Source organism: Chlamydotis macqueenii, chromosome 5 (genome assembly GCF_036417535.1).
Source record: "Chlamydotis macqueenii isolate bChlMac1 chromosome 5, bChlMac1.mat, whole genome shotgun sequence".
Classification (NCBI taxonomy): Eukaryota; Metazoa; Chordata; class Aves; order Otidiformes; family Otididae; genus Chlamydotis; species Chlamydotis macqueenii.
The window spans coordinates 26,689,679-26,714,996 of NC_141560.1; the positions used below are offsets into that span (position 1 = coordinate 26,689,679).

The 25,318-nt window shown below is 41.1% G+C and overlaps 2 protein-coding genes across 10 annotated transcripts in view; one reads left to right on the forward strand and one right to left on the reverse strand.

Annotated features, from left to right (window-relative positions):
- On the forward strand, positions 1-22,570 carry FAM161B (FAM161 centrosomal protein B). Of its 4 annotated transcripts, none has more exons than XR_015258747.1 (10): positions 1-269; positions 1,437-1,999; positions 3,606-3,943; positions 4,320-4,447; positions 4,742-4,909; positions 5,396-5,495; positions 6,463-6,593; positions 6,835-7,041; positions 12,545-12,680; positions 21,503-22,570. XR_015258747.1 is itself a non-coding variant. In XM_010125389.2 (8 exons), the coding sequence occupies exons 1-8, from the start codon at positions 40-42 to the stop codon at positions 6,923-6,925; spliced, it is 1,749 nt and encodes a 582-aa protein (XP_010123691.2). In that variant the 5' UTR covers positions 1-39; the 3' UTR covers positions 6,926-7,899. The 4 variants fall into 4 exon arrangements, 2 of the variants coding, with proteins under 2 accessions (XP_010123691.2, XP_086605577.1); XR_015258748.1 differs by having other exon boundaries at positions 6,980-7,041; XM_010125389.2 differs by lacking the exons at positions 12,545-12,680; positions 21,503-22,570 and having other exon boundaries at positions 6,835-7,899.
- The window catches only part of ZNF410 (zinc finger protein 410), a 23,249-nt gene continuing 7,346 nt past the window's right edge, over positions 9,416-25,318 (reverse strand). For all 6 annotated transcript variants that reach the window (XM_086749458.1, XM_086749454.1, XM_086749455.1 and 3 more), the window contains 8 exons: positions 18,589-18,724; positions 18,059-18,292; positions 17,575-17,766; positions 16,658-16,817; positions 15,652-15,833; positions 12,578-12,667; positions 10,604-10,729; positions 9,416-10,036 (listed from right to left, as the gene is read on the reverse strand). In XM_086749458.1, coding sequence (XP_086605584.1) covers positions 9,852-10,036; positions 10,604-10,729; positions 12,578-12,667; positions 15,652-15,833; positions 16,658-16,817; positions 17,575-17,766; positions 18,059-18,292; positions 18,589-18,724 — 1,305 coding nt within the window. In that variant the 3' untranslated portion in view covers positions 9,416-9,851. The remainder of the gene's footprint in view (positions 10,037-10,603; positions 10,730-12,577; positions 12,668-15,651; positions 15,834-16,657; positions 16,818-17,574; positions 17,767-18,058; positions 18,293-18,588; positions 18,725-25,318) is intronic.

The window sequence follows — 25,318 nt, forward strand, 5'->3', positions numbered from 1 at the left end:
GCCGAGGCCGGGCACGGAGGTTGGAGTCGCACCCCCGAAATGAGCACTTCTCAATTTTTAAAATCTTTTTTCCCCCCTCCTCAGGCGGTAACGGACACTTGTGCATCTCCCGCCACCGGGATGGGAGGGCGGCGATCTCCGTTAGAACCAGGCTTACCGTCCCAGGCAAACTTAAGGGTCGACCTCGGGGTATCCGAAGAGAATGAGGAGCTCGAGGGTTTCGGGCAGGAGGCGGCAGTCCTGCGTGACAAGCTGTGGGAGGCTCTCAGGTAGGATGGTACCTAGTAAGGATGACAAAATGGCGCAGGGGATTCCTGCTGCTTCTCAGCAGTGATGAAGCAGAGCACGAAGTCCCAACGCGCACACGTAAAGGACCGACACACTGGCCACAAACGTCTTGACGGGTGAGAGGATGGGGCCAACAAATGCCCCCGTAAGCAGCATTCACATAAAACATGAAAGGCACAAACCCCATTCCTGTTTGTCAACTAATCATACTTAACATTTGCTAGCAGATCACACATGTTTCTATCCTGTCTTCAGAGCTGTGGTGTTTCCAGCATCTAGCACTCAGACCTCTTTTCTTTCTCTGTTGTTAGTCCGGCTTGAAGTTCACTAGCAGACGATGCGCAGTCTTACAAATGAAATAGTTTATCAAGAACAGACTGCAGCATTCACTGGGCAGGCGTATTGACCAGGTTTACACATGATCAGCACCTTTTTTTCCCCACTTTTTCCCATTTCCCTGTTCTTGGTCCACCCTGATCCACCTTGATCCTTCCTTTTACCTGCATTTATTCCTTCCCTAAATATCTCATACGTTTCATTCAGTTTCCCAATCACCCTCAAATGTCCTATGAGAAGTTTGCTATTTCAGTGAGACCCATTGATAGTCTTGAGTTTTTTTCTTATTATATCAATCATGGTCATCTTATCAGCTACAAAATTTCCAGCTGAACCTCTTAAGTGTTGCACTAAAGCAGCTCCTTGCAATGGCCCTTCCATCAGCATCTTATGAATTCTAGTGTTTGGTACTGTTTGTTCGGATTTGTGCATCTGTGTGCTTCATTTATTGCCTCCTGGAGTCTGTCTTTTATGTTGAGTTATCAGCCAGATATCCCTGAAGTTGGAATTTTCTGCTTTACTTGTAGTCTTGCTGGCAAGAGAGTGCTAGCAGCATAGTAAATTGCATTACAAAGCTAAGTAGGCATAACTGCCATTTTATAAACGGAAAATGGAAAAGAAGCAAAGCTCTGCTCATGAACTTTGGTAGCAAAGCAAAGTACAGAGCCTGAGAATGGTAAGCCCTAGGCCTGTCTTTTAATGACCAGCTCAGCCTACGGTATCTTTCTCTTAATCAGCGATGTTTCCCTTCTTTTAATTCTATTTTTTTAAATAATTTTCCTTATTTCCCCTTCATAATGTCTTTGTCTTAGTCGTACATCTGGTAACAAAAGACAGTCCAGTTCTTTGATTGACCTCACCTCGGACAGTACCTGGGATCAGCAAAAGCCTCACTTGTTTCCTAAATCCCGCTTGAGGCCAAAAAGCGCTTCCTCTCCTTGGATTCCGTCCATCACCATCCCTCAGCCCTTCGAAATGACACTGCGGGAAGCTCGCAAAAAGTCCCAGCTGATGAAGTCATACATGTTTCTTGAACTAGACAAACAGAGAGACAAAAGGCAAAGCCAGGATGAAGCTGAATGCCAGAAACAATTCCGGGCACAGCCTGTACCTGCCCATGTGTTTCTGCCCCTTTATCAGGAAATAATGGAGCAGAACGAGATTCGCAGGCAAATAGCAACGCAGAAAAGAAAGGAGCTGCTACTTTCAACCCAGCGGCCCTTCAGTTTCCTGGAGAAGGAGGAGAAAAAGAAAGAAGCTATCAGACAAAAGTTCCTGGCAGCAGCAACCCCAAATGAGAGCTCCAAACAGAAGCAAGCCAGTAAAAAAGTTCCTAAATCTACTTATGACTCACTTCTTGGAGATAAACTCAAAGGTAAAATGTCAGGGCTCTTCCTGTAAAAACAACTCCCTGCCTGCCCCTTCCTGTCTCCGTGCTGGGAGGTAGGATCATGGCCCATAGGGTGTTACCTGGAGTATAAGCCAATACCATTACATCTTACATCCCCTGATGTTGTCTAGTCTCCTGTGTATCAGTGGTCACATTTCATCTAGATACCCTTACAGTAGTGTCCTAAATTTAGGAGTCTTGTGTCAGTGTCAGCAGCAGTTCTGTACCACTCCCCAGCACACATGGGTACATTGAGTTCTTCAGATTTCCGTACCCCTTTTGCTGCCAATCATGACAGTTTGGGAATCCGTCCCTGAACTGGATTCCGTATCTTTCGTTATGCTAAAGGGACTTAGATGACTTGCAGCATAATCGTGATGGATGTAGTGCTAAAAGTGTCCCAGGTCCATGCAGTATCTTGGAACTGACAAGTCTACTCCCACCCAAGTGACCTGTGCTGCTATCATGCTTTCAGTTACCTTCCCGCTCACTCCCCACCTTCGTAAGTGCTAAAACGGGAGGTAAGTGCCAGGACCATTCTAGTCAGAGGGGCAGCCAAGGAAATTTTCCTGATGCTTGCTTTCTTTCAGATGGCTTAAGACCCCCTACTTGTAAGTGTGAAGTAAGCAATACAGACTTCACTCTTGAATATAGGAACTAAACCAGTCCTTGATAATTCTCATTGCTTTTCTCACCCTTTTCTTTTTTTTTACTGTTTCCCGTGGATTTCTTCTTGAGTATACACTAGTTCAGTTTTCATCAGAAATCCTTCAGTTGTGGTGTACTAAACTAAATAGAGAGCAAAGGACAAGCCATTGTTCTGTTTCTATCTCATATATGAGAAAGGAGTAGGAATGAACATTTCATACCTCAGTCAATGACAACTTATAAATAGACTCGAAAAAAGTCTTATTTTGCAAACGAAAGTACTGATTTTTTTTTTTAAGCAAAAAAACAACCCACAGCCTTCATCTGCTTTTTCACAAATATGTAGTGCTGCACAGTGAAGGACTCAGTTTGACGCTATACCTAGAAACGCAGTCTTTCTATGTAAATTTTGTCACAGAAGTCACATGATCCATCCATCAAATGTTCCTTACTTAAAATCTTTTCTAATACAGACAAACAGTGCTGGATATTACATAGAAAAGCCATCATCCATTACAATTATATTTGAACAGCCTGTTTGGATCAGAGAGTCAACGTAATGACATAAAGTCCCATATGAAAAGTAGAACCTTGATTAACATAACACTTCTGCAAGACAAAGGGCACAAGTTATCTGGTACCCCTAAGAACAGGAATAGGATGAGAAGGCCTGTTCAGTAACTTACTCTGATAAGTGAGATATCTAGAGATTAATGCCTAAGAAAGAGACTCTACCATGGTTTTCCTGGTATCTTTGAATTTTTCTTCCCCAAGAGGCAGAGGAGGAAGAGGCTGGAAAGCGGGGATAGAGAACACAGGGTGTCTGGTCTCTCTTATATATGTAGTTGCCATCACAAAGAAAAGTTCAGAGTTGTGCAGTGGCAATTTCACAGCATTTTATGTCGCTCATGTTCTTCTCATTGCTTTGCTTTTGATTCATTAGAAGCTGAACTCTACAGAGAAATCCGCATCCAAATGAGAGCGAAGGATTTGCTTGAGAGCTCCGTAGCTCCTATAGATACTAGCAACTGTCGGAAGAAGCCTCAGTCCCGAACTGCCACTAAAACTAAGCAGGAAAGACTTGGCTTCTTGCAGGATGAAAGTTTCAGCTTCAAGCCAAGGATTAATCCAACAATACCGGATTTTGAAGGACTTTACTGGGCATTTCAGAGGGAAGCGGTAAGGAGACAAGAAATCAAAGAAGCAACTCGTAATAAGCCATTCAAGCTAAGAACCTCCAATCTCCGTGGCAGGCAGAGGCAGGCTAATGAAAAGACAAAGGTGAGATGACTGGATATTTCTGTGGTACTGCTTTCTCTGATCAAGATGGCACCTTCTTAAGTCTATAGCATTTATTTATGGATGGTTAATGTCCTGCGAGTTCTGCCCTTGTCTTGGGAGTACAGCAGAATTCTAGGACAAACCAGAGAGCAAAATTCTACACAAAGAGATGAGCTATGACAGCTACGGCTCAGCCACCCTTCTATACTTGTAATCACCTCTCCTTCCCCTCCCCCTCCCCCTGTAAATCCCTGATGGAAGACAGAAGAATGAGTGCAGTGCCCATGCACCCCAACTGTTCTCTTTGGTAGACAAAGAACAGAGGAGATTCTGTATTGTGAACAAATACGCTGAATGAGGTTCCATTTTTTTTCAGGATTCTCAGCAACTTTCCAAGATTTCAGTGCAAAAAAGTCATTCTCTGACTGGACTTTCCTCTTTGTCTTCCAACACCCTTCCAGTGCATATTACAGATGCAACTAGAAAAAGGGAATCTGCTATTAGGTAAGTAGAAAAGTTTGTCTACAGGACCATACACCAGCTACTGACCAAAACAGAGGAAAAAAAGTCAGTGTTTTCCCTCGTCACGTCAACTACATCAACAATACTTTTCATAAATGTTTCTCTGTCTTCTTTCTTTACTAATTCTTGTCGTGCTTCCCAGTTGATTTGGGAGCTGCACACTTGTATGTCTGAAATTTTGCTTTTTTCCTTAGAGGACTACAGAAGTGAAATTCCCAGATAGCATGTAGTCTGGAAGTCTCAAGTGAGCTCATTGCTAACTTTTTTTCTATATAGATGCTCCCAAGATAACAAAAAGGAATGGGACAAAGAAGGAGTTTATTGGCTGGAGAAACACAAAAAGAAATGCCAAGCTATCAGAAAGTCAGTGAACAGCCGAGCAAAAGCCCTGGATCCACATAAAAGTCTGGAGGAAACACACAAGGAGAAGTCAAACCAGAACTGGTCAGTATCCTATTCTGCACGGAAATAATAGTTTGCTCTACTAACTGGGGTTCATCAGGTAATTCTTTAGGAGGAATTGGTCTAAGAACATTCCTAGCCTCACTTTTTTGGCTGTCATACCCCTTCCACATTCATTTGGGTTTCTTGTTAATTCCACACTACTCTTTCCATACAGAACAGTTTCCTTTAGATTAACATTTGTAGAAACTAATCTGTACAAACAAGCCAACTGAAGTGTATAATTTTGTAAGGCATACACAAGACAAGGTTTTCTAAAAATGCGACCACTGGTTCTCTGCTTGCAGTTGAGCAGTAAAGCTTTGCTAAGGGTCCATAACTTGCCAGCAATAGGATTTTTTTTTTTCCCAGCATTCAGAACCAAGAGAATTACCAGAGCTATTTAAAGGACAAACAGTTATTGAAAATTCCTTGTTCCTCATCAGCTATAGTCAGAGCTGTATTAGACCAGCAACTTTTCAATTTCAGGCAAAATATGAGAGAGAGAACAAAGGAATACAGAAAGGAGCTGGAAGAAATGCAGCTGCGAGTCAAGAATAGACCGTACCTCTTTGAACAGGTCACCAAGGTAACTGGTCAAAGTTCCAGAGTGTTTCTGGGTGATGGGATATATTGTCTTTCATTTAAGACAGGCATTAAGAAATCTACTCTCAAGTAATTCATGGATAAGAAAGTGCAAGTGGTTGCATAGTCTCTTGACTACACTCAAAATAACACATGGAAGGGCCACTCAAGGATAACTTAAATTCCCTCCCACCAATTAAAAAAAACACTCAGACTTACTGGTTGTAGAGCTTTCCAGTCAGCAGTATGTATTGCAATCAAATTATATGGTCTGATCAAAATTAAGACCTATTATACCAGAAATTATATGAATACCTATTCTGCACCTGAATACTACAGTCTGCAGTCTACAAACATTAAACATTTTTTTCTTAAAACTCTTTCCAGTTGAGCACTTTTTTTTTTTCTACCTCTAGTGCTACTAGAAAATCATTAATGACAGCTAAGTTGCTTATATCACCTCCCAACTCTGCTGTCTGGGGTTGTGTTCAGCACACCTCATCCATCACAGGATGCTTGGTTTTCAGTTTCTAGAAGATAAGCTGATATGAAGCTAATTCACAGGTGCTGTTTCTTGAACTCCACTGTGGTTAGTGCTTACAAATTACAAGCAAACGTGCTTCCAAAATTTTTCACAACCCATTTTTGCACATATTCTCAATCTGAGTGTCAGGGTCAGGACTCAGACACAAGTATGCTAGTCTAGTAACACTGGAATGCTGTTAAAACAGGAGAACAGAAGAAGGAATAAAAAAGGAACAGAAGCAGGAAAAGGCGAGCTCCGTCTATGTGAGACGTTCTCCTAGCATTCAGTTTTGGTATTGTATCAGACGGATGACAGAAATTCTGGATGGGGGCTTTGCTGCCCTCTTGTTCTGATTAGGAGTGTTAGCCATGAACTTTAAAACAACTTGACCATTATGGGGAAGCCCCAGTTCTATGTGCTTACTGTTTAAGTTTCGATTTCATAGCATGATGCTCGTCGAGGAGCAGAGCGTCGCTACAGAGACACCCTCCAGCAGGTTGGCCTAAGTGAAGAATTTGTAAGGAAAAAAGGAAAAGATGCCACTGACTTGCTGGAAGAAGAATCTGACATTCACAGGTAATAAAAACAATGCAATACAGCTCTTTTGCCTTTGAGTAGAAATATTTTCCTTGTCCATGAAAGTGTTCCGGTTTGTATCATCTAGTGCAGTGAAAATTAAATCAACTTCACTCTTATTAAGCATCATGGCTTCTCTATCTTAACTCCTATGACTGCACTCTATTTCTTATGGATGGGGTGAAGCAGCAAGTAACCACTGCAAACTATTTCTGCTATTAGAGAATCACTATTTCTGCAGAGCGCCCAAGCCTCAGGGTGAAAAGGATGACTGTACTGTACAGGAAGGAGAACCTCAAGAGGAACAGAGCAGAAAGGAAATGGCAACATAACATCCAGCAGAAGAATCCATCGATCATCTCTTGATTTTTTTTTTTTCACTCAAGCTTCTCCAGGTTAATCCTCAGGAACTTTCTTGTTTAGGCTGACACCGAAGAATTGCTCTGGGGTAAGTGAGATGTGACAACTTAGTAAAGGAAAAAAAGACCAACTGTTGTTTAGAGCATGTCTTGTCCAACCCAGCAAACCCTGCAGCCTGCCTTAGTTTTCACAAGTGTTCCTTGTGTGAACCATTTCTCTTTCTTTAGTGGGAAACAACACAAGTTAAAAAGGTTGAAGCACTATGTTTGGATAAAAGTAGATAGGAAAAATTGAAGAGGTGCATCCTCTAGTGTCAGCTCCTTGCATTTGTGCCACAGAAGCACACAGAAAGGGGAGAATGCTGTTCAGCGTGCTAAACCTTGGTTTGGACATATATGTGGTAGAATGCTTTTAAACAAGGTATTTCTAAAAAAAAACAAATAGCAGGATTTGACCGAACTTGGGAGAAAGCTCAGAGGGAAGTCCTTCTCTGGTATAAACTCTTCATTCACTCATTACCAGCTCTGCTCCTTCCTCCCATTAGGAAGAAGCAATAGTCTTTCTATTCTAAAAAAAATCTCCCATATTTCACTATTTGAAACTGTTTTAACATCTTACCAGTTTTGGTCATTAATTTGGCTTGAAAAACAATCAAAATTATGAAGAAGGTTGTAATTAAACAATGTATCACTTTAGATTGCTGTTGTCCTAATTCTACTATTACTGTGATATCAAAGATGGACTTTGGTGGACAAAAGATTAGGTATTACCTGTCAGCATGTTGTACTCAAATGCCTGACGCATCTTGAATGTATAGTTCACACATTAGTGGTCTTCCTTTACCTGACAGTAATAACGATGTCAAAAATACAAACCCTACGACCTGGAATGTTTTCTGAGAATTATGATGTCACAGCACTTTGAGATTAAAAGATTTTTAAATGGCTATCATGTTTCTGCAGAGTCCAATTTCTTTTTCAATCTCTTCCTCACTTTTTAAATAGAAGCTGTGTCTCTTTCCATCTTCATCACCTCAATCCATTTCTCCTTACACTGTAACAACAAAAGCTTATCATCAAATCAGAAATACAGTACCTGTAAGAGCTACCATATTAGATAAAGATACAAAACTGAGATCATGACATTTTTAATCATAACAAAGTACTAGACCCAAGAACTTATGGCCCCGGGCTGTCAGGCTGCTATGTTACACTTCCACAGAGACCAATACATAGCTGAATGCACTGGGTTGCAGCAGTCCTCCTTCCTGACTCAAACAATCTCGACACTGGGAGGAGGCTTAAGCACCTGGGAGGGTTCAAGGAAGGCTGTTATCAGTGTACGCGTTTCTACATAGGTTTAATTGTGTAGGACGCACAACGGCTGTTCTTTCTCCTGTATCCCCTGGAAAAGAGCAGTGATCTAATCATATTGTTGCCGTGCCTTGTCACATTGAAATAGGAAGGAAATAAGATTTCTTCCACACTCCAAGTCTGTGGTCTAAAGCCCATTGGACTTGTATGGATGTATCTGGAGCAGTGGGAGTGAAATGTTAATACACACATTTTAAGGGGTATTTACTAAAATTGTTTGCTAGTTTCCATAGTAATACTTGATGATGTTGGAAAAAGAAATCTCCAAGTATATGAAGTGTAAAGGAAAAGCTTAAGAAAGAAGGAACAAAGGCTTGACTTTAAATTAATATATGATATTATGACATATCCCTTTAACAAACTGTAAAGTGAAATGCATGAATACAGTAACAGATAAATCAAAGTCTTAATATTAGTCCCTAAACAGAAATTGCTGAAATGGTGATGAAAGTAAAAGCATCAAACTAAGTAATTGAAACTCACCAGCACCTTTCTTGTTAAACAAAGTGGTGTTCTGAAAGTAGGATTGCATTTCTGAAATCCTAAAAGAGATTTGTAATTGCTTAATGTATCTCTAAAAGTGGTATGGAAATAAAGAATTTCAACTTTTACTCTGGATTTTTGCATTTTATGAAAATATTTTTATACTTTTAGTTAAAAGAATTACAGCCCGTTCAGCTAACCTATAAAAATACTGTAGTAAAGAAGATATCTCGCTGGACCATCTCCCATCAACTGATGGGATGGTAGCCAAACCACATCAGATCCTGATTCACAGGTACCCGGGGAACTTATGCAAGGACCTCCAAATTACACCACCTTCACCAACAGCAGCACTACCTTCATGTCCAGCTAGGGAGCAACATAACCTCAAAGCACTCTCTTCGCACGGGAGCTATTATTGACGCATAGCACCTGACCAAAAATCTGCATTCTTGATAATGCCAATTCTGAAGAAAATCTTCAAGTTAACAGAAATTCAAGATATCTACATGGTAGACTCATTGAAAGAGCTTGATATACCAAACAAATCTGGGAGGAAAAAGTGACTGGGGAAAGTGGGAAAAGAACACAGCAAATGTAATTAAATGATATCAAGTAGTACATTTATTTCAGATAGTAAGTCAGCTTCTGGCAGCGAGATGTATTAGAATATAATCTCTGAAGGTAAAGGATGGAAGAAAGGCCTGTTGCTCAAGATACTGAATGTTTGTACAGCGCCTAGCACAATGAGGTCCTGGTCCTTAACTGGGGCTCCTAGGTGCTCCAGCAAAACAAACGCATTAGGCTTTAGGAGAATGGACAGTTTTGAAATGGCGTTCCACAACATGGGCTAAATGACACCTAAGCAGTAGACTTCACCTTTTAAGCTCCGCAAGAGAGAAACTTGGTCCGGTAGGTCTTCTCCAACTCCAGTTTTATGATTCATTCTCCATCTACCCACCTGCTGTGTGCACAGTTAAAGCAATGTTCACTCATCCCACTGCAACATGGTGATCCTCTAGGAGGAATGATCGATCCCACTTCAGTCACCACATATAAGAGGGCGGAAAAAAGAGCAGCTGGTCTCACCCTCCTCTACTCCAATAATAGATTCAGTGTCTGGCAAGTGCAGAGACTCAACACCAAGGCTTGGCTGAGAGTTCATGGAGATGAGATTCTTACTATGCACTGTAGATTCTTCCAGCAAACTGCTGCCCATCAGTGACTCTATTGTAAGGAAAAAAAAAAAAAAAAAAGAAAAGAAAAGAAAAAAAAAGGTGTAAGCCAAAATTCTCATGGTGTAATGATACTGCAATATAAGATAGAATCCCTGCCCACCTCCAGGGCACACAGACTTCTTCCCTAGACACTTACTTTATCCGTTCCTACTCTTTGGGCATCTGGTGCTCCAATGGATGGTAACACTTATATTTATTGTTTTGAGCCTTAGTTTAGTGGGTTCTCATGCAGGCTTGGCTTTCTCTTTAAATAATTCACATTGCATAAAAAAACAGACAGCTTACAGCAAGAATACTGTCCTGGGCACAAATTCCATGTAAAAAAAAAAAAAATACTAGATTTGTGTTAATTTTGAAAACAATAAACCTATCTGCCCCTTGACCACAATACAGAAATACATCTTTGTCTTCTATCCTAGAAAAGGGGAGGGTGAGCGGTCTATCCTCATCTCAGCTTGTGGTCTCGTATTTTCAGGACAAACATCTTCCCTTCTCTTTGACCATCCACTAACTCTTTCCTGCATTTCTGCTCCACAGAGTGCCCTCCCTTTCTTACCTGGCTGTTCTCGCTCTCTGCTGCCAGCTGTTCCAATTCTGGAGTGGTGTTTCCTCATATGCACATTTCTGCTACCGCTCTGGGAAAAAGTCTTGCCACAAATTTGGCACTGATGGGGCTTCACTCCTTGGAGTAGAAGGGGAAAAAATAATTGCAAGAACTATCAAATAAAGACCTCATCAATGAAGAAGCCAATAATGCTGTTTTGAAATGGCTGTTGACATCACTGGTGCTAATTATCAGTGAAAAAACAAATCAGAAATATTCCTGTTTCCTGGAGATCAGTAAGTTTCTAGAATAAGAGAGTTCTGGATATCAGTATTGCCAGCTGCTGGAAAACTCAAGTCTGAAGAGTAACACAACGTCTTAAAGTCTGATTTTTGAGGGGGAACAAGTTATTTAGAATCTCTTACTCAGTGACGTGGAACTATTTATGTCCCAGACCTAGAGTAAAATTACCAAAAGCAAGGAAGCAGAGGCAAGGAAGCTATCTCCTGCCATCACAGAACAATTGCAGCACCTGGTTTACATTACTGAGCAGAGATTGAATGATGACTTGGCATGTGAAAGGGCTTCCATTTTACAGAAAGTCCATAATTTTCACAATACAACAAGTATGATGTCTGTATGTGTGAGCTCAACAGCATGGAAGCCAAGGAAACAGGAAAGAAAAAGCGCTGAGCACTCGGGTAGTCCCAAAAGTTACTACCCCAATAAAATCTCCTCTTTCTCAAACAAGCCATAGTCATCATGTGCTGATGATATTTAAGACAGATCAATGAAAACAGAAGGCAAAAGCTTTGAAACACTGGGCGGGGAATGGATTGAGAGCAGCCCTGAGGAGAAGGACTTGGGAGTGCTGGTGGATGAGAAGCTCAACATAAGCAGGCAATGCGCCCTTGCGGCTCAGAAGGCCAACCGCATCCTGGGCTGCATCAAGAGAAGCGTGGCCAGCAGGTCGAGGGAGGCGATTCTCCCCCTCTACTCTGCCCTGGTGAGACCCCACCTGGACTACTGTGTCCAGTTCTGGAGCCCCCAACACAAGAAGGACATGGACCAGTTGGAGAAGGTCCAGAGGAGGGCCACGAAGATGATAAAAGGGCTGGAGCACCTCTCTTATGAGGACAGGCTGAGAGAGTTGGGGCTGTTCAGCCTGCAGAAGAGGAGGCTCCGGGGAGACCTGATAGCGGTCTTCCAATACCTCAAGGGGGCCTACAGGAAAGATGGGGAAAGGCTGTTTAGTAGGGCCTGTTGCGACAGGACGAGAGGTAATGGTTTTAAAATAGAGGGGGGTAGATTTAGATTAGAAATTAGGAAAAATTTTTTTACGATGCGAGTTATAGAACACTGGAACAGGTTGCCCAGAAAGGTGGTGGAGGCCCTATCCCTGGAAACGTTCAAGGCCAGGCTGGATGAGGCTCTGAGCAACCTGACCTAGTCAGGGATGTCCCTGCTCCTTGCAGGGGGGTTGGACTAGATGACCTTTGAAGGTCCCTTCCAACCCTAACCATTCTATGATTCTATGATTCTATGAAAATACATCTCCATCTAATGCTTTGCCCAATTACAAGTACGTAGTATTAAAAAATAAAGGAAAACCCTACCTACGGCAGAAACCCACTCATGATTTCAGATTTGAATGGCTTTGATTAATATATAGAGGTACTAGATTCTCTCTTTTAAATAAGAAAATGGCAGCTATGAAACACATATCCAATTTCATGACATTTTAGAAAAGATTTTGAAAATAAATTTAAAAAATGTAATTTTAATTTAGAAACATAAGATTTAGAAACAGAAACAACAGAAAAGATTAAAGTGCACAGGCTACAGGCACCACAAAGGAAGTCATGAAACACTACGATTAGAAGTCCTGTAGAAAGCAGGGGATTTTTCTTAAGGAAATCAAATCAAAGTCCTACAATAAAGATATTTTCTCAGACAGGTCACAGAATGTCAGATGAAGACTCTTACCTGAGTGGACAACCAAATGTTTCCGAAGGCTGGAGTATTCAGCAAAGGAGCGACCACATCCCTGTGCCTCACACAGAAAGGGTTTTTCCCCTACAAGGGAAAAGTAAGTTCTTAGATTCTGGGATCAGAACTTAATCTCACTGTCCAAGTCCCTGAGAACAGCCTGGCGTTTTCCACCCCATTCTCCCTTTTAGCCTTACATGCTACAAAGTTCAGTGGATATCACACACATGCTTCCTAAGTCTTTCATTATTTTCATCAGCTTTCAAGAGGAAACACCAACATTCTTTCTGAAATATTCTTAGATCATCATTCACTGAAAGCGAAGCAAGGCTCCAGTGTTTCTAAATAGATCTTCCAAGTATATAGATACCAAAAGAGTAATATAAAAGTGTCTGGACTATAACATATCATCTATATGCAGTTCTTAACAACCAGCTCTCTGCTTCACACACTCCCAGGATCCTGTTCCCTTTCTGCTTCTGAGTGCCAAAAATCCCATTAACTGTATTTCCCTTCATATCAGATTCCATACTTGATTTCAGATCAGGCTGAACTTGGCAAAATCCCATGTGAGATGTGTCAGGCATTTATATTTATGTGTGGAGGAACAGTAATTCAAGGCACAATTTGTTCTCATAGGCTGAAATTTGTTATTTTTATGCATCTTCACAGCTATTTTCGTATTTGTCTAAAGGATGATAAACTGGGAGGTGACTGCATTAATGCAATGCAATATAATTATTCTGTTCTAAACATTCTCTCAATAAAGCCTTAAATTAAACTAGAGTTAACTTTTGCCTGCAACATCCCACTAAAGAACTCGATACACCATGTTTAACACTATGATTTCAAGTCTTTAACTAGACTACTGTATCTTTGATATAAGGAAAAAAAATTTTACAATGAGGGTGGTAGAACACTGGCACAGGTTGCCCAGAGAGGTGGTGGATGCCCCATCCCTGGAAACATTCAAGGCCAGGTTGCATGGGGCTCTGAGCAACCTGATCTGGTTGGAGATGTCCCTGCTCCTTGCAGGGGGGTTGGACTAGATGACCTTTAAAGGTCCCTTCCAACCCAAACCAGTCTGATTCTATCTTTGTAACAGCAAGTCCACAGGTGATAAAGCAAGCATATACATAATTCTTTAAGAGTAAACTTATTTTTAAAGTTGTTTCTACTGTGATTTTGCCTTTATAAGTCCTCTCCCTATGGTTCATTTCTTAGCTTCCTATCTGCTATAGCATTCAACAGATCTGAGCAAAAAGGATCAACACAGCATGTTCTGATTGGTGTTACAAACCTAAAATATGTAGCAGATTCTCAAACACTGATTGTACCTTCTGGCTTGTTATAAATATTTAAAACTTGCAAAGATGGAAGAAAAACTACCATTGACAAAAATAACAGCACACAGTTGCATCCATAAGACACCCTAGATCTATTTACACCTGCAGTTTTATAACACCTTTGGTATGATCAAACTCTTAATTGCACATTATCAATTTGCTGTTAAGAAAGTTATTATTTACTCCTCCAGAAGCTCCTACTCTGTTGGTTGCAGAACACTCGTGCTATCATGGGGATTGTGCATGTGGCAGCTCAGCCTGTTAACTTCACCTGTGCCTTGGCTGAGAGCTTTAAGTGCAAAAAAAAAAAAAAATTTGCAAAAACTATGGCTGCTGTCACTACACATTCAAAATTTTATTTTTGGTATATATAATTTTTAACTACATCCCAACATCTGCCCCCAAACCATGTGTTCTAGCTAGACTGCAAATTCTTTAAAATAGCAACCTTTTTCCATGTGTATCTACAAACCACACTACGGTACGTATACCATACGGTAGTGTTTAAGTAAGGCAGAAGGCACAAACAGCTGCTGGCAGCCCACATAATCTCCCATTTCTTTTTACTAGAGAGGCTTTCTGTTCTCACAGTTGTCAAGGTTATTTTGAAACATTAACCAACTGTAATGCCATGCTACCTTCCTAGGCCATCAGGGAATCTCTAACAAGATTCTGAGAAGCTTGAACTGGACCATTTGTTTAAATGGTGTGATAAACCTGAGGCTTAAAAAAACAACCAAACAAACCAACCCACCAGAATATTCACTATGAACTTTGGTAACTATTAAATTGCTGATCATTTCAGCAGCAACTTGTGTGCCTCTCTCAACAACTTTCTAGGATAAAAACACCTAAAGCTCTTTATGCAGTTGTCAAGACTTTGGCTGGTACTTTTAAAAACATTGACAAGGCAGGATCAAATTCTCCAGAGGAGACAGCCTAAACAAACCATGTATAAAATATAGCACTATGAAATGAAGGTTCTTGTTTTACTTCACATAAAAAGCTAAGCATGAGTTCAGAGTACACAGGCTCCAGCATATGGTCATATGCCGAATCAGCATTAGCACAAACAGAGCATCTTGGATACCAAAATGTTGTCTTCTAACTATTGCCTTTTCTATGAGACTTTGCTACTAGATTTTTGTTATTCATTTCACTGTATTCCTTAGTTCCCCAAATTTCCCAAATGTAGTCATTCTACAAGCAACATAGGTAACATAAGCTAGTCAGATTCAGCCAGATGTCAGTACAGCTACATCTGTGCCCACCAGGACTCCACAAGGGAAAAATATCTACACTATTGTGCCTTTCAGGAATTTCAAATAGCTCCTTTATAAAAAAAAAAAATTACAGCAGTAGTATTCACTAACTATTCCCTTGGGAAGAGTCTAGCTTCTCCCTAAAACAACACACAACCCTCCATCAAACAACTGGAGGGCGGAAGGGAATCTTCAGAGCGTGGGTCTGAGCAGAGTACAGCACCATCACACATTATTTGAAGGGTGAAACCTGTGTGAAATTATACAGGACAGTAAAGGGGGGTAAGCAGTTGATTAATTTGACCTACAGATCAATGTGAATTGATAGAAAAGGGACATTACTGAATGGCAGAGATAAACAACATAATATTCTCGAAAGCTTGAGCACAGAGGAGGAAGTGGTTTATTCCTCAGTAAAGACTCCACCTCTGCAGACCACAAATAGGTGAGGTCTAAAACACACCAGTGTGAATTCGTAGGTGGTTCTTCAGATTTCCAGCTGTCGTGAACTGTTTCCCACAGCCCAGCTCCGTGCACACAAAGGGTTTTTCACCATTGTGAGTTCTCATGTGCACCTTCAGCCTCTGCAAGACGTAGAAACTTTTTCCACAGCCTTCTGCTGGGCAGGTGAAGGAGCGATCGTTCCTGAAAAGCAACAAAATAGCTGTTTCATTACCAGCTACTGTGATGTATTTTTCACGAACACTTGACTTCTTTTTTTGATTAAATAAAAAGCAGAAACATTTAAACCAAAACTAATTATATCAGAAAATGGAGAGATTCAACTGAAGTGAGTGACCTAAATTAGTCCTAAGGAACTACAGTCTGCGTGGTCCACTGGAAGAATTTGTCCAGGTAATATCTTTTTATCATATTACCTTGCCAATTCCCTACTCAGGATGATTCAGTAAAGCGGTGCAACAGATTATATAGGAACATTGTGGAATTTCAGTCACTGGAGGATCAAAAATGACTGCATGTGTACATATAACATATGCAATTACTGCTGTCCCTGTCTCAGGGCAAGATGATGGGCTCATGTCTATTGGAGTCCTTCCCAGTTTTTAAGCTTCTTGTCTACCATTTACCTTAGAGATCGCCAACTTCATAACTAAAAAAGATTAGGGTCATTTTCTAAAGTAAGCAACTTTGTTCAAGCACATATAAAAACATGATCACATCCTACAAGTTCTAATATTCTCTATACCACAGAAGTGATAGTGATGCTCTTTATTGAGCACCTGTTAAAATACAAATATTCTAAACCGAACACTAACAAGGACCTGCAAAAATAATTTAAATCTGGTCAAAGTGTTTCTACATAAACAATCTAAAGCAAGCAACATGCCTACTATTTCTAAGAGGAATACTAGGTTTTCACAGCTTGTCGATGTCAAAAACTAACACTATACCAAATACAGAGCAGAGTTTTTCAAGGTTATGACAACATATAGTTTTACGCTGCTCACCGGTGTGTTTTCAGATGATACTTGAAGTGAGCTGGCCACACAAATGTACGATCGCAGCCCTCCACTGTGCACTTCAGCTTCCTTTCCACGCGAGATAAATGAGGAATTGGGCTAGAGTCTTTTGGCTGTCCATCTCCTGAGCAAAGATGAACACTTTCACCTGGAAGAAAAAGCCCATCAAAATCTAAAATATATACAGATTACTATAATGTGTCAAATTTAATAGATAAAACCAGCATCATATATGATGCAGGACTATAAAGCAGGTATGTGTCTGGCTACTAATTGTTTACCATGTCCTACATGCTGCTGCCCAGCCCGTAACAGGAATCAGAAACAGATTTGTAAACTTTACAAGGCCCATAAACTATTTCCAACAAGCTATCAGTATCAGATCAGCTCCTACCAGATGAGACTGATCAAAAGAAGAATATAATAGAAATTGTAAAAATGGTCTCTATCTCAATATCAACCAACCAATTTTAAGTACCAGCCAGGACAACTCTTTAAAATCCAGTTTGTATTCTCCAGAAGGCTGATTTCCAAACCCAGTAGAGCAAAGAAGAAAGTATGAATTACAGTATGCACTAAAAATAGACACTTGAAAGCAAAAATGAAAGTTGAAATACAAGCAGCTGCAGTCAGAAACAAGATACTCTTTTACATGTATCAGAGAACAGGCGGACTACAATAGAACTGCCTACTCGACTGAAGTTCATTTCCTGAGAAAAACTGAGGAACCTATTTATACTGTGGAAAAAATACATGGTTCTTCTGTATAATTCTGTCACTGATGATTTGAAGATGTCAGAACAGATTAAAAGCAAGAGAGAGTGAAAGACAGGAAGAAACAAGCTGAAACTAGGGGCCCTGTATGGAACATTCAACTTTTGAGACAGAATCAGAGGATTTCCTACCATTATTGTTTGCTTTGGCATTCTTAGCAAGCTGTGCCCGAGTGGCAGCAATTAAACTGTCATGGGCCAATTCTTGCACTCGTAGGAACCATGGGGTACTGCTGTCTGTGCTATCATGAGAAAGAAAGTCATTCCCAGAATCTTCTGCTTCATCTTGAACAAACACCAAGTGCTCCGCCGGAGACCCGAGCCCTAGAAAAGACGACAACTTCGTTAAACAGAAGGACAGTGTAACAGAGGGAAATGTCTTTTGTTTCCCAGAGGCTAGTGTGCATGGAAACAGCTGCATTGAAAAAGTCTTGACTGACCTCTACATTGTGGAAAGCTGTTGATGATTAAATGTTCCTGAAATATCAAAAAAATGCCCAGCAAATGTTGTGATCTTTCCCCTTCATAAGCAGCTGGGACAGAGTTGTACTTTGTATCTCCTGCATTCTGCTGTCTGAGACATACCCAGACAGCTGAAAAACAGAAAGAGAATTACCTGCTCTTGTCAAGTTGAGAAGAATAAATGAAGTGCTGTCACTGGGCTGGAGATCTTGCAATAAGCTGGAAGTCTCCGGAGTTGACAGAAGTTCAGATGGTTTCTGTACATTCTGTGCCCTTGTTTCCTCTCCATCAGGGCCCACATTTACCTGGAGACTCCTCAAGACAGCAGATGAAGAAACATCTTTGGAAGAATTAGCGTGACTTGGAGAAGTGAGATCTCTTTCATCATCTAGTGAAGAAAGTGGAACCACAGTAAATAAAAGTATAAATACACGATGAATAAAAGATACCTATGAAGTTATTTTTCTAGAAAAAAAAAAATGGAACTTGAGAGAGATCAGAGGAGGAAGGAATTTTCTAATTAGTCAGACTTCACTGTTAAATGAGAAAAGTCTCAGTCACCCTTCTGAACTCGTTCCTTCATCCCTGGAATGCCTTATCAGGAAGAGGTAGCGGGGCACAGTGGTGCAGTAAAGACAGCTGTATGAAGGGCATGCCTGCAAACATCTGCCACATAGATTTTACCTGGCAACATGAGTCTGTTGCATTCTGAGGTCTCAGTAACAGGAAGGAGAGAAAGACAGGTGATGTCTTTTGGTTCCGATTCCACCAACCCTTGCCCCAGTGGAATAGAAGTATTCTGAACAAACTGAACCAGCAGCTGAAAAAAGATACTGAAGATTAGGTCAAGAGCAGCACAAATCACTTAAAAATGTATTAAATCCAATTCATTACCCCCTACTGTTTTGCAAGAGACACTGAATATAATCCTACGAATATACAGCAAAGTAAATGGAAGCTTTTCAGTTTACATTAATAACAAAGAAGTAGTTGTTTGTATTTGTCATCTCTGAAGTACCTACAAAATTCTAATTTCTTTAACATACAATAAACAGCTAGGATATGTAGGTGATATTCCTTTTTAATTAATCTTTTACCAAGATAAATTTTACCAATATATGCCATGTTCTAAGGCATATATTCCTTTTTAATTAATCTTTTACCACTTCATACTTTGCTACACTCTAACCTTCCAAGTAAATGCTTTCCATGCTCAGCCTTTGGTACAGGTATTTTAAAAAATCATTGTCTTTAAAAACTTAACTGAAAGAAAGTTGGCCTTCTTTAAATAAAAAAGCAAGCAAAAGACTAGCTGAAAAGACATCTAGCTAATGGCTATTCAAAACAGGCAGATAATGATCAGAGGAAGAAAGCTGGGATGACCAGGGGGAGAACAGAGACAGCCTTATCCATCCCAATCAGCTACTCCCAAGACCATCAAAGATGGACAATTAAAGCCATTGTCCTTAGTGTGAAACCTGCCCACTAAGGGGATTCAACAGAAGAAACTCTCTCCAGAATACTACACAAAGTAGGGAGGACTACTGCATAAAGAGGTATAGGACTTATACTGGGATGCATTCCCTGGGGAGGAGTTTGGGACTGAACAAGAGATATGGGGGATTGTACAGGACTTATTATGCATTGTTTAAGGGAAAGGCCAGAGGCAGCAAAAGGAAGGGATCAAAGTGGACCAGGACAGAACAGACACAGGAAAATGGAGAGGGCAGAATAAAAGAGGTCCACTACATACAAGCAGGAAGACGGTCAATTGGGTTGTCTGGCACAGCCTAACCATGGCTGTCCATCCCGTCTCATTAAACTTAATTCCTAACTATTTCCTGTGTGAGCCTGCTCTCTAGAGTGTGTGTGTGTCATATGCTAGTGAACTACAAGCCAGATTAGTTGGCAAGCAGAACGAGAAGTGTGGGGATATATCCTAGAGAAACCCATGAACATTTTCTCTAGGCAGCAACCCTTGAAAACAGAATCAGGCACTTTGTGCTGCCTGTGATTTACATGGGTAAAGCTACGAGCATCCTACCTGTGTTAATCTGTTTGGCACCAGTCACATCTATACAGTGTGGTGTGTGTGTGTGTGTGCACTGATCTAAAAATTGTACTAAGCCTCACTAAGTGGCTGGGTCTAAGATCAGAATTAGGGAGCACCCCTCATCTTGATGGGCTCAGGAGGTGAGAGATGGCCCCGTCACTCAGTCCAGCAGATTTAGCTATCCTCAATGTCAGTCATCTCCGGCAATGCAAAAATTACTTCTGGCTAACTCATAAAAATCTTGAGTTATAAAAAAGGAACCTGACATTTGCAAATGAACCGGAAGTCAGAGAAATGCCTTTCCTCTCCCCTGAAAGTCTCCCTATATTTAACCAAGTACAGAGCAGCAAAGCATGTGTCTTGTTTACTCATTCTGTATCCTTGACAACATCTCGAGCTTTTGTCAGACTACTGGATATAATATATACACTGGATACTACATCTTTACCTCCAAGGCATAGACACAGAAATTAGACTCTCTTTTTGCTGTTACCAGTGCCACAGCAGCCCATACAAAAATATTCTGATTTAAGAAAGGAAGTGCTGCTGGGAGTTAGGAGATAACACAGCCCAACTTTTGCAATGGACTGAAGCAATTATTCCGTGAACTCCACAAGCTTTTGTAACAAACACAGTCTCAAATCCTGCCCCTGTGTGGAATGAAACTTCAGGAGACCAGAAAGACTGGGTTGTAACAGACCCAGACATGCACTCTACATTTCAGAGAAAATCCTCCTCAAAAACCATATACAGGATCTACTAATTTGGCTATAAGTTCTGTCAAACAGACTTACTCTTATACTCACATTCTCAAAATATTTTGAAAAGCATAGATAAAAGAAATATGGAAGTTAACACATGGTTAACTTAACCATCAACCTCTAGGAAACTTCTTGACATAAAGATCTTGTATTCTGCTGCTGTCTAGCAAACAATTGCATGCAACAGACTTCCTTTATCCTCGGCATTTAGAAGGAAACTGTACAAGATAGTTATTCAAAAGCTACCACCCTCATTGTGACACACTTTAGCACGCATTCACGCAGAGCCCAGAGGGAGCTGTCTGTGCAGTGAGATGGCTCATCAGTGTCAAAAGAAACAGAGTAAAAAAGCATGATATGCCCATGGTATATTTGTGATTAAAAAACAACAGTCACTAATAATTTGATTCTTATTTTGTATGTTGTGATTGTCTTGGTATTTAATTTTCAGAACTACTGGCACCCAAGTCCAAATTATTTCTACAGCAGATAACAGCTTTTTCAGCCTCTCCTATATCCTCAATCAAAGAAACTGCAAAGCAAACGTAATGGTTTGGGCTCTGACTTCTCTATACTTATTTTCTCTCATGAAAACACTGGAAATATCGATGCTTCCTCAAACAGTTTTACCTCAAAGAGTTACTGCTGTCAGGGCCCTTAATCGCCCTGAATTGTCTCACTTGGGGCCCACACCCACACCCTCTGCCTAAGGGCTCCATTTATACCCAAGAGTTCCATTTAAGCCCAGCTTGTGCTCACTAGTCCCTTTCTGAGCTGTGTTTAGGTTTACCTGTCCCTGTCTCCTGGATGGACCTCAGACTTTTACTTTTTTAGTGTCTTCAGCCCCATCTCCTGCGGTTCCTGACTGGACTCTCTGGGTAGACCCCATACCTGGTTCATTGCTTTGCCTTGTCCAGGGCTGTGGAAGGACCCTGTTTCCAGCACCCCTCTACCTGCCATGTTCAGGTGCTGCAGTATTGACACGGCCTGGGCTGGAATCACCCTTGGCTCCTGGCTCACTCTCCTTTAGGAGCAGCCCAATTGTCACCACTGACAATTATGAAGGTAAAAATTAAGTCCCGACATCATTCAGATGGCAACATGCCACTTGAACTAGGCCACAAGCCAGACTGCAGTTTGAAAGGTTAGCCTTTTTTCCTCTTAGGTATATCACAAGATTATTCAGAGGCCCCAGTCAGAATAGGGAACTATTTTTACATTGTCCAAAAAAAAAAATACATAGGCAGTGAGAGACAGTCCCTCCCACAAGGCCATGCATTCTAATTTAAGATTAAAAAAAAAACAGGAGAAAAAGGAGTAAAAAGAGAAGACAGTTAGGAATAACAGAGCAAGGCAACCAGAAGAAAGAAGTTAGGACTAAAAATTGTAAACAGCAAAATAATTCTAAATTAGTGGATTGTCTTTCCTTTAAAAGCTGTTCATGAACCCTACTGCTTCCTGCTCCACCATGAAATGCTAGTTGTATGGACTCTTCTATTTTTATAGAGAAAGCCTTAGATAAAACTTTCCCCCTACAATAAGAAAGCTTTGCTTCAAACCCTCCACTTCCACACAGCAACATTAAGCCACAGGGGGAACGCAAAATACAGCAGCCACAAACAGATGCTCAGAAGAAAAGAGATGCTTTTAATTTTCTTTGTAAAGTAATAACAAGCTAGTACAGCGAATTAAACGGGGGCAAAAGAACCAGAAGTAAACAAAAGGACAGGAATCATGCTCATTACTGAAACTTGGAATAAAAAATCCCAACCCTTTCCAAAAACTAAAGCAAACCACTCACCAAACCTACATCAAATAATTCAGAGAAAATAAAAAATGTCATGTGACAGTTTTATCTTGACAGCTGAGTACTTTCATAAACCTTCCTTCCTGTTCAAAATAATTTAATACTTCTGTGACAAAAAAAAATAATTACAAACACTGTCATGCTTTAAGTTTCTTTTAATTTGGTTTTGCAGCTGAAAGCAAATAGGAAATTGTAAGGGTATCTGGTAATTGGCTATTCAGTGTGAGACAGATTAGGAACAGGAGAGGTGATAAATTAAATGTGCACATACACAAACTCCAACAAACTGCAGATAAGAGAGTAACAAAGACCAGAACTCCCGGGGCACTCATGGATGGGTCATTACAGGAACGACTTGAGTGTGACCTTGAATAAATTCAACAGAAACTTTGTACGAAATAGCAACAATGTTATCATGGATTACCAGACCGCATCTCATAGGCAAGAGCCAACTTCTTACGGGATACAGGGGAAATCCTGGGACCGGGTAAAACTCATTTTTAAGATGTCTTAAGAGGAGGCTGTGGGAATGTGAAAAACCTACGGATGTTTAGGGGAAGCATCAAAGGCGTGGAAAGGGAGGGATCAAGGTGGACGGGAGAGGAACAACCAGGAGGAACAGGAAGTGGGTGGGGGATGATATGGACCGACCACACATCAGCATGCGGCAGGTCAGTACACTGCTCTGCCTCCTCACTGTAGTCTATCCCGCCGTGTCCTCAAACGCTCTTTGCTCTTAAATAGTTTCCGAGTATGTTCATCTAATTAACTTCACCTTGGACTAGCCTGTGAATAGAAGGAAACCACAATCTACAAACCCAAGATCCTGGCCAGAGGCTGGATTAAAAAGCCCAATGCCTGGAGATGGATATTGGAAGGACTCACGATTTGGCAGAGACTGGACAGATACATGACTGCGAGTATGATGGCAGCTGAGAGGGCATGTGTGCGACACGCTAGCAAATTTCAAGCCTGGTTACCTGATGAATAGGAACAGGATCGGGCCATTTGTGGTCTTCCTGTTCTATGCGAGTGCGATTTGCGTTTGTGGGTGTGGGTGTAAAAGTACTGTACTGCTATGTGCTAAGTGTTTACAGCCACACATGTGTGTACTGTCTATGTGTGCAGACACATTTGCAGTTCAGGCTCAGCCTCACTTCTGCCTGCACCTGGCAACAGTCCAACGCTCTCTTGTGTGAAGGACCAGGAGGGAAGGAATTCCTGGATGCTACAGTTCGTCAGATCTCGTAACCACATAATATCTGGCATTACAAACAGGATCCAGATGGGCTCTAAGCATTCCTGGGATGGTGACTAGAGAATCTCTATGTAAGGAAGGGACTGATCCTTCTGCAAATATGGCAAAAGTGCTAGAATTTGTAACCAAGCAGACAGAACATCTTGGGGCACCTAAATAGGAATACCTAAGGAAACTGAATGTACAGAATATTAACAGAACACAAAAGGAATGATAACAGGTGTAAAGTGTCTTTACTCTACAACTGAGATATCCCTTGGAATTTGAAACAAATTTTGATATTGATTAATTGCAAAAGTAGATCCTCAACTCAGAGATTTAAACTTTATGGGTCAGATGTGAGTCATACAGAGAGAATCTATAAGCCTTGGAGGGACAAAATGAGCAAAGTTCAGCTGCATCTTGGTATGAAGCTTTTTTTTTTGGCTCTGCCATACCACCTTCTTGAACATACCCTCCTTCCACTGAAACACCACATAACTGTGAAAATCATGTAAATAATGTAGACAGTGTAAGTACTAAAAATGTAATCTATTTCTTAGCTCCTGTCACTAAACAACTAATTGTCATCCCTGCTGGTCAACAAGAGATGGTTGGACAGGATGATCCCAGGGTCTATCACCACAAGCAGTGCAGACTGCTTGTGTTACCAAGAAGCTTGGATAACGTCCCTAACCCGAGAGAGGGAAAAAAAAAAAAAAATCCAAAACAACAACAACAAAAAATCTGTTTAAAGAACTGGGAACCCCTCCTAGAGATCCTTAAAAAAACCGCAAAACACTACAGAAACAAATGAAAATATGGCCATCTGGGATGGACTGGGTTGAAGTTTGTGTCCTGTAACAGACCCCCTCAATCAGATGATTCGAAAGCTAAAAAGTGTCAGGCAGCTGCTTTGTTTGAGGTGGGGGTGGCTGGGAGGGACAGAGGGCGAAGTTTGCACCAGTATGAATGTTCAGACCTTGCCTCCCACCGGATAGCTGGAGAGCTAGACTAGACTCCCACAGCAGCAGGAACCATGTTTTTAATCGATACTGTTTCTGTTCTAAATTTAACCGGTGAACCACAACAAAATAGAGGGCAAAACAACATTTAGCAGAGGGGGAGGGGTGGAGGGGAAAGGAAGGGTTGGAGCTGAAGGATGTGGAGGGCAAGGGGCTCATTGGCTAGAAACTAGGATGCCCTCCTCTCATAAAACCTCTGGGGAATTAATTAATTCACAAGTCTCTCCTTGTGAGGTGCTGATGCAGAAAGTAAAGGCTAAAATACCCGCCTGCAGTCCCTTTTCAATAACCAATTCAATTTATAGATCAGAGCTGTAGTTCACTTGATTGTGCTAGAGCTACCCCCAACAGCAAAAAGCACCCCGCAGAGGACCAGCCGGGTGGAGGCGGCTGGAAATATTTGCAATTGTAACAAATCACCCTGAAGGCTCAAAGCATGCAAAACGCGGATCTTATCAGTTCCCTGAGGAATGCTGGCAATACAGCTTTGGGGGCTGGGAGTCCAGAAGAAAAAGCAGATCCATCTGTCAG

Coding starts and splice junctions, on each gene's coding strand:
- FAM161B (XM_010125389.2), top strand. CDS start 40: ATGAGCACTTCTCAATTTTTAAAATCTTTTTTCCCCCCTCCTCAGGCG. Junction 270..1,436: donor AAGCTGTGGGAGGCTCTCAG/GTAGGATGGTAC, acceptor TCTTTGTCTTAG/TCGTACATCTGGTAACAAAA. Junction 4,910..5,395: donor GAGAAGTCAAACCAGAACTG/GTCAGTATCCTA, acceptor TTTCAATTTCAG/GCAAAATATGAGAGAGAGAA.